This window comes from Suricata suricatta, chromosome 8 (genome assembly GCF_006229205.1).
Source record: "Suricata suricatta isolate VVHF042 chromosome 8, meerkat_22Aug2017_6uvM2_HiC, whole genome shotgun sequence".
In the NCBI taxonomy this organism is placed as follows: domain Eukaryota; kingdom Metazoa; phylum Chordata; class Mammalia; order Carnivora; family Herpestidae; genus Suricata; species Suricata suricatta.
In genome coordinates this window covers 17,541,764-17,553,823 of record NC_043707.1, presented here as the reverse complement: position 1 = coordinate 17,553,823, position 12,060 = coordinate 17,541,764, and the positions used below count along the sequence as shown (strand labels likewise).

General features: G+C 43.8%; 1 protein-coding gene across 6 annotated transcripts in view; it reads right to left on the bottom strand.

The window, feature by feature from the left end:
• Nucleotides 1-12,060, bottom strand: part of PRKCB (protein kinase C beta) — a 302,187-nt gene that overhangs the window by 98,224 nt on the left and 191,903 nt on the right. For all 6 annotated transcript variants that reach the window (XM_029947104.1, XM_029947100.1, XM_029947101.1 and 3 more), the window contains exons 5-6: nt 5,777-5,933; nt 4,456-4,590 (exon numbers count right to left, since the gene is read on the bottom strand). In XM_029947104.1, coding sequence (XP_029802964.1) covers nt 4,456-4,590; nt 5,777-5,933 — 292 coding nt within the window. The remainder of the gene's footprint in view (nt 1-4,455; nt 4,591-5,776; nt 5,934-12,060) is intronic.

Genomic DNA, 12,060 nt, shown 5'->3' with positions numbered 1-12,060 from the left:
CCACAAGGCAAAATCATGGGCAAAGAGATCAATGACAACAGACATAATTCTATGTTGATATAAGTCATTTTTGAAATAAGTCTTGAGGAGTCATGTGGTCAGTAATGATGCCACACACATATAAGGCAAAACCCATCAGATGAAAGCAGATGTTCGAATAAATTGTTCCTGGCACGACATTGGTCAGATGAAATAAATTAAAAAAAGGAAAAAAAAAAAGGAAAGCATAAGACATCTAGATACTACATTAAGATAGAATTAATAAACACTGAAATGCATGCTCTAAAAGTAGTAAATGTAATCTTTGTATTGAAATGTGAACACTGAACTAAGCTAAATTGGAAAGAAAGGAAGGGGAGGGGAGGAGACGGAAGGGAAGGGAAGGGAACAGGCCATATTCTCTGACCACAAAGTACTGTACTGTCATTTGACGTTATTAATGAAAAGCAAAACAAAAAGCTAACGTCAGAGGTTTCCAAAATGCCCCAATAAAAGCACGCCTGAAAAGGAAATTAAAAACACAATTGCAGACTTTGAACAAGCCACAAAGGCTGGAACTCAACATATCACAAGTTGGAGGAAATCTTGATTCCCTCCAATGCTTCTCTATTCTTGAAGAGCAGAGTTAGTTCAGAGAGGAAAAATAAATTAGCACAATGTTTAACTGAAATTCAAAGGCAACAACCCAACAAACCCACAGAAAAGAAGAACACTGAAACACGGAATTGATATGTAAATCCAAGGGCTCCTTCTTTGCAGAAAAACAAACCATGACAAAGCAGAGGAATCTCTGGAAAAGAAGGGGAAGGAGACAGCAGAAATAAATAAAATTAGAAACAAAGGAGCAGATCTGAGGACAGACACAGGGCTGGTGGCAAAGTGGCAGATGAGGGGCCTGAGGCTGTCACACCACATCTGGGAGCTCTCACAGCTGCTGCCGCTGCCTATCTGCCACATGGCCTTGAATTGCTGTGCAACAGCCTAGTGGGGAGAACTCAGCCCCTGCCAGATGGGGAAACTGAGTCTCAGAGACCAGATGTAACTCACCCAAGATCACACAGGGACAAGAATCCAAATTTCTAGAATTTGATACATTTACTGTCAAGACAGCAACACAGATGTCTTGGCCCTGAATCTGAAGAGGACTTTTATTTGGAAAAATCCCAAGAGAGGTTTTATTTAGCAAAAGTCCCCTCCTTTAATTTCATGGGCTTCATGAGTCCCCTAGGAGGGGCATGAGGGCAGCTGGAATGGTCTCTGAGGGATGGAATCCTAACCGCTGAGAAGGCTGCAGTGCAGGGAGGGGAGGTGATTCACCTGAGGCCACAAAGCATCCACCGCCTTGGGAGACCCAGGGTCCACACCCACCCGTCTACCCTCTAGGCCTCTGCCAGACCCTGGCCTAGGAGGCGGAATGCGGTGTGCATTAGGCTCTGGCTTTGCCAGACCTGGACCCAAACTCAAGCAGCGTCACTTACAAGCTGTGTCCCATCACACAATGCTTGACTACTCTGATCCCAGGAGCGGCAGTGTACCCAGAACTGGTGGGAGAGTTGAAGGGTGATGAGGTGTACGTCCGGGGATATTCTGGACTTGGTCCTTCTGTCCTCTCTTCACTCTGCTGTCTGTCTCCAGGGAGGAGATGGGGCAGGCTTGGGGCCAGGCAAGGTGGCACATGTGGGAGAGAGCCTGCCCTTTGGGCCTGAAGAATTACGGTAAGAGAGCAGGGAGAGGGTGAAGGCGGAGGGGCTCTGCCCCACTTTCACACCGAGCCCTGGGCAGAGACCTACATGGAGGGCCAAACGTCACAGCAGCAGCGGGCCAGGGAAACAGGGAGGACCCAGAAGGACTCCGGGTCCCCCTGCAGGAGACAGAAGTGATGCCCTAAAGCAGGGGGAGGACCCGCCCTGCCCCAGTGGGCACAGGTCCAGGGCCCAGGCGGGATCAGCCGCGTGATGGCAGGGAAGCTCAGAAGGCACTACATGCAGGATGGCCCCCTTCTCCTTGCCACCAGGTCATATACAGACCACGTAAGAAAGTCTGGGTGCATCAGAGACACTAAAGAGGCTATTAGTGGGTATCAGCGTGTGACTCCAGGACACCTGGAAAGTGATCAGCACAGAGCCTGGGTTCCAGTCCGAGTCAATAAGTGGTAGCTATTTTTCTTATAATTATTATTATTATATCCTCTCTCCTGTCTCACGTAGACCCCTTGGGGATCGAGCATTCTTTCCTTTAACCTCTTTACCTGACGTAAAGAGAAAGGGACGTGCAATCTGTCATAGTGAAAACGTCAGCATGCAAAGTCAGATCATCCATATGCCGAGAAAAATTACCCAAGTTTTTATCACAAATGGAGGTGTCACTCTGTCAAATGCTTTTTTCTTTTTTGCATTAATGATCATACGGTTTTTATCATTTCTCTTGGTGATGTGATGCATCACGCTGATAGACTTGTGAATACTGAACTGCCCTGGCATCCCTGGGGTAAATCCCACCTGATCATGGTGAATGATATATTTTTTTTTTAATGTATTACTGGATTTGGTTTGTATTTTGTTGAGGATGTCTGCACCTTTGTAAAGCTTGGGGCAGTGTGACCTTTCCCTGTCATGTGAGAGCATTTTCTAATTAATTCTCTTTTTCCTCACTTCTATTCATGAGTATTACTATTATTTAGTCCTGTTACTTATGACCCACAGTCCACTAGGACCCAGATGGCCCCCCAACTCTGCAAAGACAGACACTAACTTCTAGAAGTTTTTCCAGTCTGGAGCGCCTGGCTGGCTCAGTCGGACAGGCATGCAACTCTTGATCTCTCTAGGTTGTGAGTTCCTGGGTGGCTCAGTCGGTTAAGTGTCTGACTTTTAATTTCAGCTCAGGTCGTGATCTCAGTTTGTGAGATCGAGCCCCACACTGGGCTCTGTGCTGAGCACGGAGCCTGCTTTGGATTCTCTCTCACCTTTTCTCTGCCCCTCCCCAGCTTGAGTGCTCTCCACCTCTCTCTCTGCCCCTCCACCCCCCCCAAAATAAATAAATACATAGACTTAAAAAATAAAATAAAATCTTAAAAATATATATAAAAAAGAAGTTCTTCCAGTCCAGTAGACAGATCCCCTCCATGGCTGTGACCTCACTGCCCTAGTGAGCAGCATCACCTCTAACTTAGCAAGTTATTTCAGCATCCCTGTGTCTCCCTGGCACACCAATACCAGCTTCTCCGACCTGCAGAATCAGCCATTCATCTTCCTTGCTTCCCCATTTGTGAGCTAAGGAAAATTGACAAATGCTCATTATCTATTTTTTGAGAATTATGTTGTTAACCATTTGTGAGCTGTGCTCGAACACACCTTATTGCTACTATTCTTACTTTTATACACACTTCGCTTCCGTCCCCCTTCACATCTGTCATCATGTTGTCATTGATGATTAGTTATTTGCGTCATTTTTCTTCTCTTCCAGAAGCTAAGCTCCAGAGGTTGTGTCTGTCTTATACCTGATGGATCTCTAGTGACCCAAATGGAGAAGAGACTCAGTATCTATTTGAATAAAAGTCCACGGTAAACATGGAAGACAAACAAGGAAGTTGTAATGTGAACAATGGAATCCAGATGCTACATTCCCTTTCTTGCTACTCTCGTCTGATTCTTATTTTCTTGCATGTGTAACTGAGAAAGCCCAGAATGAAACCATTCAGAAAGGAGAACCATTTCTTTTAAAGAGATAAGAGCATCCACTAATCCCTGCTTTGCCCAAAGCTATGGTGCCGGGTTGGACTATGTATTCCGACTCCTTTACTCAGATGCCGGTGAAACTGTTGCCAAGGGGGCTTACCCCGCCTCTCTGCTGGGAATGTGGGAGGGAGCAAGGACTTCTTTGCCGTGAGAAGAGAACAAAGGAGACGCCAGAGCTGACCATGGCAGCTAGCTCCAGCACCTCTGTGGCCAGGCGTGGTAGGCGGCCCCAGTGAAGAAGCGTCTCCTTACAGAACCAGAATCTGACAGGGGATTGCATATATCTTTAGGGTATATCATGGGAGCCACTTTAGTGCCCGTGGGGCTGGTCAAGACATAGAACTGTGTCAAGTGAAACAGACAGAAAACAATAGAATAGTGAAGAAAATCCGAGTCCTGTCTGAAGGGCACATTAATGACTCACCTGTTCGCAACCTTTGCCTTCTAGGCCCAATGCGTCCAGATATTTCTGGTTTGGCAAGCCAGAAGTCCAGACTTTCTGTGGAAAATGTCCTGATTTTGAAAATACTAGCAAGTGATTTTTTTTTTTAAGCATGAGGACCAAATAAAACATATTATGTGAGGTCGATCCAATCTACCAGCCATGACTCTGTGACTCTGCTTTCATATTTCACTTTTAGGAGAAAAAGGAAATCATACTTGTTCCCACATTCAATGGGACCAAGCTGTATGGCAGCTTTCAAAGTAAAATCCTCCTTACCAGCCATCAACCCCGGCTTTCTGCAGTTCGGAAATCCCAAAGGACAAAGATCCCATGAAGTCGTTCCTGCTGGTCAGATCCCAATCCCAAATCTCTACAGACAGCCTTCTGTCTTTGTCCGACTCTTTCAGTTGGCTGCAAACAGAAAGGAGAGACGTCAGAGAAGGTCACAGTGATTTTGTAAGCAGATGAAATGTTCAAGAGGACAAGGCCTGAAGGCAGGAAGTTTTAAAGAGTGTAAGATGTTTCTAATCCCAGACAAGATCTCTGGGGAGGGAGAGGCTTTGCCAGTTTGCCAGCCTGTGGCTTAATGGGGCAGAGGACCTAAGCCAGCTTGGATAGAAACAGTTGTGGCTATTTCTGCTGCTTCTTATGTCTTAATAGGACTCGTGGTGTTCAGGAAACTCTGTTGACACAGTCGCTATAAGAAATCCAGGTACTGATTATAGAGTTGCGTGAGTGTTTGCACACACGTGAGTTAGCATGAGGCTACAGACGAGTACAGAGGAAGCAGTCTTGTTGGTGCTGGCCGGAGCCAATCGTTCTGAGGCACATCCTTGGTTGAGGCTGAGATGGCCCCACCGGTTCTGCCTTGAGAGAGCAGAAAGGGGACGGAGCTCCCACAAGGAAATGTGCTTTGGGCCCACAGTCCCTGGGACTTAGACTGTTGAAAGCCAAATTCCCCATATCTGCTGGGTGGGGGGAACTCTGGCCACATTCTTTAACCTCTTCAAGCATCACTGGTTAGGTGGGAATGAAACTGCCAATGGAGTTAGATCGTTCAATATAGTGCTTTTTATAACCGGGATATGTTCAATAAATATTGGCTCACGTAACTAACACTGATGGGCCCAAATGCATCAAAAAGTGACCCGGTTCTCGGAGCACCGGCCAGGGAAGGTCGTCCATGGAAGCAGGCAGAGAACTCCCAGGAGGCTGCAGCCCCCGCATATGCATATCCACAGACTCAGCCCTGGAGGGGTTATCGCCACACCCGGTAGGTTGTGTCCCACTGCTCATGGAGACCAAAGCTTCTCCCACAACTTGCCTTCACCTAGCAACACATCACACTATTTTCTATCCCACCCACTCCCCACACCACAGACATTCTCAACTCTATTAAAAAAATAAGTTCCAATTTTTACTTGGCTTGCAATGCAAAAATGCAGATGGAGGGGGAGGAAGAGAAGGAGGGGGAGAGGGAGGGAGGGAAGGAGGGAAGGGAGAAATGAAATGGAAGCTAGGAGAGGCACTCCCCAATCTCAGGTGGCCCACAGGCCCACCTCCACCACCCACGCTGGGTGCAATAATTTTGGCTTACAATCTGAATGTCTCATTCCACTCGGGGTTGAGGGAGCACTTGATGGTTTTGGTCTTCTGCTTGCTCTCACTCTTGGGGTCAGGAATCAGTTTCAGTTTCACGTAAGGGTCTGACAAGCCATTGGGGTCCATAGGTACAAGGTTTTTGGCATCTCTTACTAGAAACAGAAAAAGCAGTTTTAGAATTAATAGCCCCCAAATCTTAATGCATCACCCAGTGAGGGTTGTAGAACGTATTAATGGAAGGTGTAACTTCAACATCAATATCCAAGAAGCATACAAAGTGAAATAAACTGGTAAGATGTAGCTTCTGCTCCATATTGGTTCCAAACTGATTTCTGACTTTCACACTGCTCTATCCACTGTGCCTCCAAAATTAATTGTACGTTCTCTAAGCTTGCTTTCCATAAAGCCAACAAGAGAGATTGGATCCTTTCATGGAGCATGATGTTTTCAAGGTTCATCCATGTTGCAACAGGTTTCAGTATTTGATTTATGGCTGAATTATCATTCCCTTGTGCAGACAGATCAAATTTTGTTTATCCCTTCATTGGCTGAACATTTAGATTGTTTTCACTTTTTGGCTATTGTGAGCAGGGCTGCTATGAACATCTGTATACTCTGCCATAGAAGGTCACAAGTTGTATGTTTCCATTTGTATGAAACATCCAGAACAGGTAAATCCACAGAGACAGAAAGCATACAAGTGGTTGCCAGGAGCTGGTGGGTAGGGGGAATGGGAATTGACTATTTAATTGGTAAGGGGTTTCCTTTACTGGTGATAAAATTTCTTGAAACAAGATACAGGTGATGGTTGCACAGCACGGTGAATGTACTAAATGCCACTGAACTGTACGCTTTAAAATGGTTAATGGTGGGGTGCCTATGGGGCTCAGTTGGTTAAGCGTCAGACTCTTGATTTCAGCTCAGGTCCTGGACTCATGGTTCATGAGCTTGAGCCCTGCATCAGGCTCTGTGCTGATGGTGCAGAGCCTGCTTAGGATTCTCTCTCTCCCTTTTTTTCTCTCTATGCCCCTCCCCTGCTCATGCTCTCTTTCCCTCTCAATAAATAAATAAATAAATACATACATAAATACATACATAAATAAATAAAATAGCTTTTAAAAAGTGAATTTTTAAAAATGATTAATGGTTAATTTTATGGTATGTGAATTTTACCTGGATTCAAAAAGCAAAAGCTAAAAGAGAATGAATTGCCCTCCAAACCAAGGCGTACTTGTCATCCATATAGCACCCGTAAGCACTACCCAGACAGCCCAGAGAAAAGGCTGGAAAAATATCACAGCGTTTCAGGCAGGTTTCACCATCAATGAAGAACACCCTGAGTAAAGGAGGATGTAAGACCAGCTTAAAGAAGAAAGGAAGCAGAGGGTCAGTAGTGTAGAAACAACCAGCCATACAAAGGATGAGGTGGAGTAAGATATCAACATACAGAAACAGGAAGAAGTTAGCTAGGAGTCAACTTGAAAGCCAGTAATGTAGGCAGGCAAGAGAAGGAGACAGGAAAATGGGAGTTGTACAAATCTTAAGGATACAGTGCCAACCATCTGACTTATAATAGAAAACTCCAAAGTATTATATTAGCAGATTGAACCAAGTGATCTGACAGAAGGCTAATAAAGAATGACTCCTACCAGGAATGCAAAGATGGTTCAATCATAGAAAAAATCTATTATTAAGATATTAATTATATGTATAGGTCAAAGGAACAAACCATAGAATCATTGCAATTAGCTAGAAATAGCAGGAAATTTTCTTCACAAGATAAAGGCTATCTGAAATAATAGCTCCATAGTTAATGATAAATGCAACCCCATTAAAGTCTGGAATGAGATAGACGTTCATTACCACAGCTATTATTTGACATTTTTTCCCTAAGTGTTCCATAAATTCAGTAATATGATAGAAACAGAATACTGGAAAGTAGGGGATATAGCACCCCCTCACCTCTTATCACCTTTGTTTCTACCCTATTACAGTCACCTCCTCCCTGAAGTTTATCATCCCAAAAATTACACTACTCTCTCAATCTCTGTTTTGTGTACTCCGCAATCCAATGCCCCTTCCTATTTTTCCACTTAATTAACCCTAGTACTCCACGGCAACAAGTCTTATACCACCAGTCTGTTGAGCCAATATTATTTTTAATTTTTTTTAAGAGAGAGAGGGAAAGAGAGCAGTAGGAGAGAGAGAATCTTAAGTAGGCTCCATGCTCAGTGTGGAGTCTGATGCAGGCTCAATTCCACAACCCTGGGATCATGACAGCAGAAATCAAGTCAGATACTCAACCAGTTGAGCCACCCAGGCACCCCTGAACCAATATTTACTGAGCCTAGTTTCTCCTCCCCATTCTCTCTTGCGTTTACTTAATTCACCCCCAGCGTAAAGTTCATAGTGCATTATAATCACTTTCTTGGAAACACCCAAAACTCTTGCTCCTCTTTCTTTCCATTTTATTTATCTAGAAAAAGAAAAAAAGAACAAAAAACAAAAAGATATTAAATTCAAAGAACTTCCCTCTATTTTCCTACAACCAAGCATTGGGCCATTGCTGAGGGAGTGGGGATAATAACATCTGACTTTCTAAGAGCATATTGCTAGTAATGGGTTAGGACCGAATAAATGGGATGGAAAAAGGGCTGGATGGACTTCCGGGGGAGTGATAAGGGGTCCCAGGATGCAAGCTGTAACTTATTCTGCATGGATGCATTTCTGCACTCCAGCATATAGTCTTTCCTTCCATTTATCCACAGGCTGAACTCTCACTCCATCTCATCCTCATGCAGGTTGTACCTCATTCTTGCACCCAAAGCAAGAACTTTTCCTCTTTGACTTTGACTCAGTGAAGTTCAAGAAGTTCATTCTTGTACCCAAGGCAAGAACTTCTCTTTGACTTTGTCTTTGAGGTTCAATAAGCAGGTCTCTATGAGGCATTGAGTATTCTGCTAGACATTGGGGACATGGGGACAACATAAGATGTCGATCTCGTCCCCAAGGAATATAGAAAACCAAATGTATTCACAGTATAGCTGATTGCTAACGAGCTGGTAGCCAGGTCGCATAGCATAGTGGATGCAAGGTTACCCGACGTCAGGGTCTGCCTCTTACCTAGCAGTTACTTCACATTTTAGAACCTCAAGTTCTTGACTAATGAAATGGATATAAAAAATACCTCACTGGGTTATTGTAGAAGTACAATCAGATGCAGAATATACATGTTTAGTGAAGAACACGGCACCCAGGGAATGGTCAATAAGTGCCAGCTATATTACTGCTATTTTTGTCATTATGCCTCATATTCACCATCTTCTCTTACTATATCTGTCCATTCTTATCATGAAGACTTACCCATTTCCAAATGGACTGATATCAAACAGCTTTTCTTCTTCGAGCATAATGCATCTGACCTTTCCACTTGAACCTTTCCACGTGCTCCTCAAACCTTAGTGTGCATAAGAGTCACCCCACAGGGCTTGTGAGACACATATGCCTGGGACCCACTCCTACAGATGGACTCTGATTCGGTGAGTCTGCCGTGAGAGCTGCTCGTTTGTTTTTCTAGCGGGTTCCCAGCGCTGCCGGTCCGTACAGCACACAGGAAGTAAAGCTTTTCGAGAGGATATAATTTCTCAAGATCCCCATGCATTTCCCCCATCGAATATCATCTCCAACTGTTACTTTTTCTCATTTATTGAGCCTTCCAGGGAAAGCAGCATGCACCAGTTTCCAGGCTGGGATCTTGTAATGACACATCTATCACATAGAAAGCTGCATAAAAACCTAATCTGAGACGCTGCAAAATGCCAGAAACGTGTCTGTCTGGTTGATTGGCAATACATATGCAAGTGCGAACAGCTCACTTCTCTTCTCTCTTCCCTCGCTCTCTGTTTTATGAACTGACACCAAAGGGCCATCACCAGAATGTTCTTCTATTGTAAGTTTACGACTTTGCAACTCTTTAAGAGTGCTCTTTACAGAACAAGTGTGTGCTGTATTCTTTTTTTTTTTAATATTTATTTTTGAGAGACAGAAAGAGAGAGATCATGAGCAGGGGAGGGGCAGAGAAAGAGGAACACACAGAATCAGAAGTAGGCTCCAGGCTCTAAGCTGTCAGCACAGACCCCGACATGGGGCTTGAATCCATGAACTGTGAGATCATGACCTGAGCTGAAGTCAGACACTTAACCCACTGAGCTACCCAGGCGCCCTGTGTGCTGTATTCTTGAGCCAGCCTCACAGTTAATGGTTTAAGAATGACCTCCCCTTTGGTGTCTACTTCTGCTGAACTCAACATCTATGATAGTGATATGACTCCATCTCTCCCCCAGACCTCAGAGATCCTTTCTTCCCCTTGTGTCCTTTGGGGTCTATCCTCTACTGAAGAGGTCAAAAATCTCTGTGGAAAAGAATGGAGTGGAATTCATCCCAGGGATGTGGCATTCACGTTGCAAGAGCTCTAGCCACTAAAACCACCAGATCATGAGCGGTTGACAGTAGCTGCCGGCTAATAGCCTGAGGCCTGTCTCTCCCAAAGCGTTTCAAAGTAGAGTCCTGCCTCCCAGCCACAATGTATTGAGGAGGCAAATCTCTCTAGACCACACTTGGCGAGACTGACTTTGATTTTTCTTGATAAATGTTTCTTTACTATCTTTGTTGATATCCAGCCAGCCCAGATGGTACAAAATGCTTCACACAAAGCAGAAATAGCAACCTTCCCCCCTGGTGGAAGTTTGCTAAATGTACAGAAGACAAGTGTCCTGATCCAGAGAACACTGCTCGTCTTGGACATGAAGCAGGTAGGGGGTAAGGTCTGGCTGTTCCCATCAAAGGGTCTTCAGAGCAAATGAGGCCTCTACATTCTGGTGAAAGTTACCTAAGACAGTGCCGGGTCCTGAAAAAGACAGCACTACTGTTAACTATTTTCCTAAGAACTGTTCTTCACCGAGAACTTTCCTACTCTTTCCCCTGACCCTCCCCCCACCCAAAATGCAACTATCTATTGGAAAAGTCTGAATAATTGTGCAGCTTTAAAGCCTCTATCTCTCATTGTGGGAGATAACCAGGAGGTTCTCTTCATCAACTCCTTTAAAAGGCACTTGAGTCCTCACTTGTCTTTTCTATGTGCCTTTAGAACAGTTCTTCAAAGTAATGCCCACTAACATTCAGTTATGTTTGAAGATCACTGTGATGACAAAACATGGGAAATACTCTGAGTGCCCCTCCACAGGGGAAGGGGTAAATAATCCATAGCATAGTCATACTGTGAAATCCTATGCACATGTTAATAACAGGAACTAACTCTATGCACTAACTTGTTGAACAAAATGGCAAGGTGAAGAGATGATCACAACATAAAACTTTTTTTTTTTAAGAAAAATGCCTATGAAGTTGCGAAAAGGTGGATCTCTGCTGTGAATGACGTAATAGCATTGGGTCAATGTTATGTTTTCTGGTTTGGATAACTGAAGCACGCCCATGTAGGAGGGTGCTCTCATTCCTGGGAAATACACACTCAGATATTTGGGGCCAATGGGGACCATGACTCCAACTTATTCTCAGATGGCTCAGAAAATAAAAAATATGTACATTGATAAAAATATTTAATAGAGAGAATGATAAACCAAATGGGGCAAAATATAAACAATTGGTAAATCACGTAAAGAGTATACAGGTGTTCCTTGTACTGGTCTTGCAACTTTTCTGTCATTTTGAGAGTATGGCAAAATAAAAGGATTTGAAAGATGGCCCTCCAAATCTTCAAGAGAAAGGTACAATAAAATACATTTTTGGATGAGCAGCAGCTGATGTATGGAAGTGTTGAGTCACCATATTATACACCAGAACCTAATAATATTACACTGTACGTTAACTCACTGGAATTAAAATAAAAATGTTTTTTAAAAAAGACAACAACAACAACAAATTTTCTACAAAGTCATGTATAAATTTAAAGATATAGAAAAGAACCTGGAAGGCTATACCCAAAATTGACTTAACCAAATGATTATATCTGAGGAAGAGGTAAAGAAACCTGGTTTTGGAGTTGTGGGCAAAATAGACTTTAGTCTTGTCCGTCACATTCTGAATTTATTACAAAGAGAAAGTATTTTTGTATCAACAGCATTTTTAAAACTAAATTAAAAAAAAACACAGCAACTCAGTTGTGCACTTCCCGGCCTCCAGGAACCCCCGACGCTGGCCTTCAGAGATGCCATCCTGTCTCCCAAGACCATACAGCAATAGGGTCTGCAGAGTGAGGCTCGC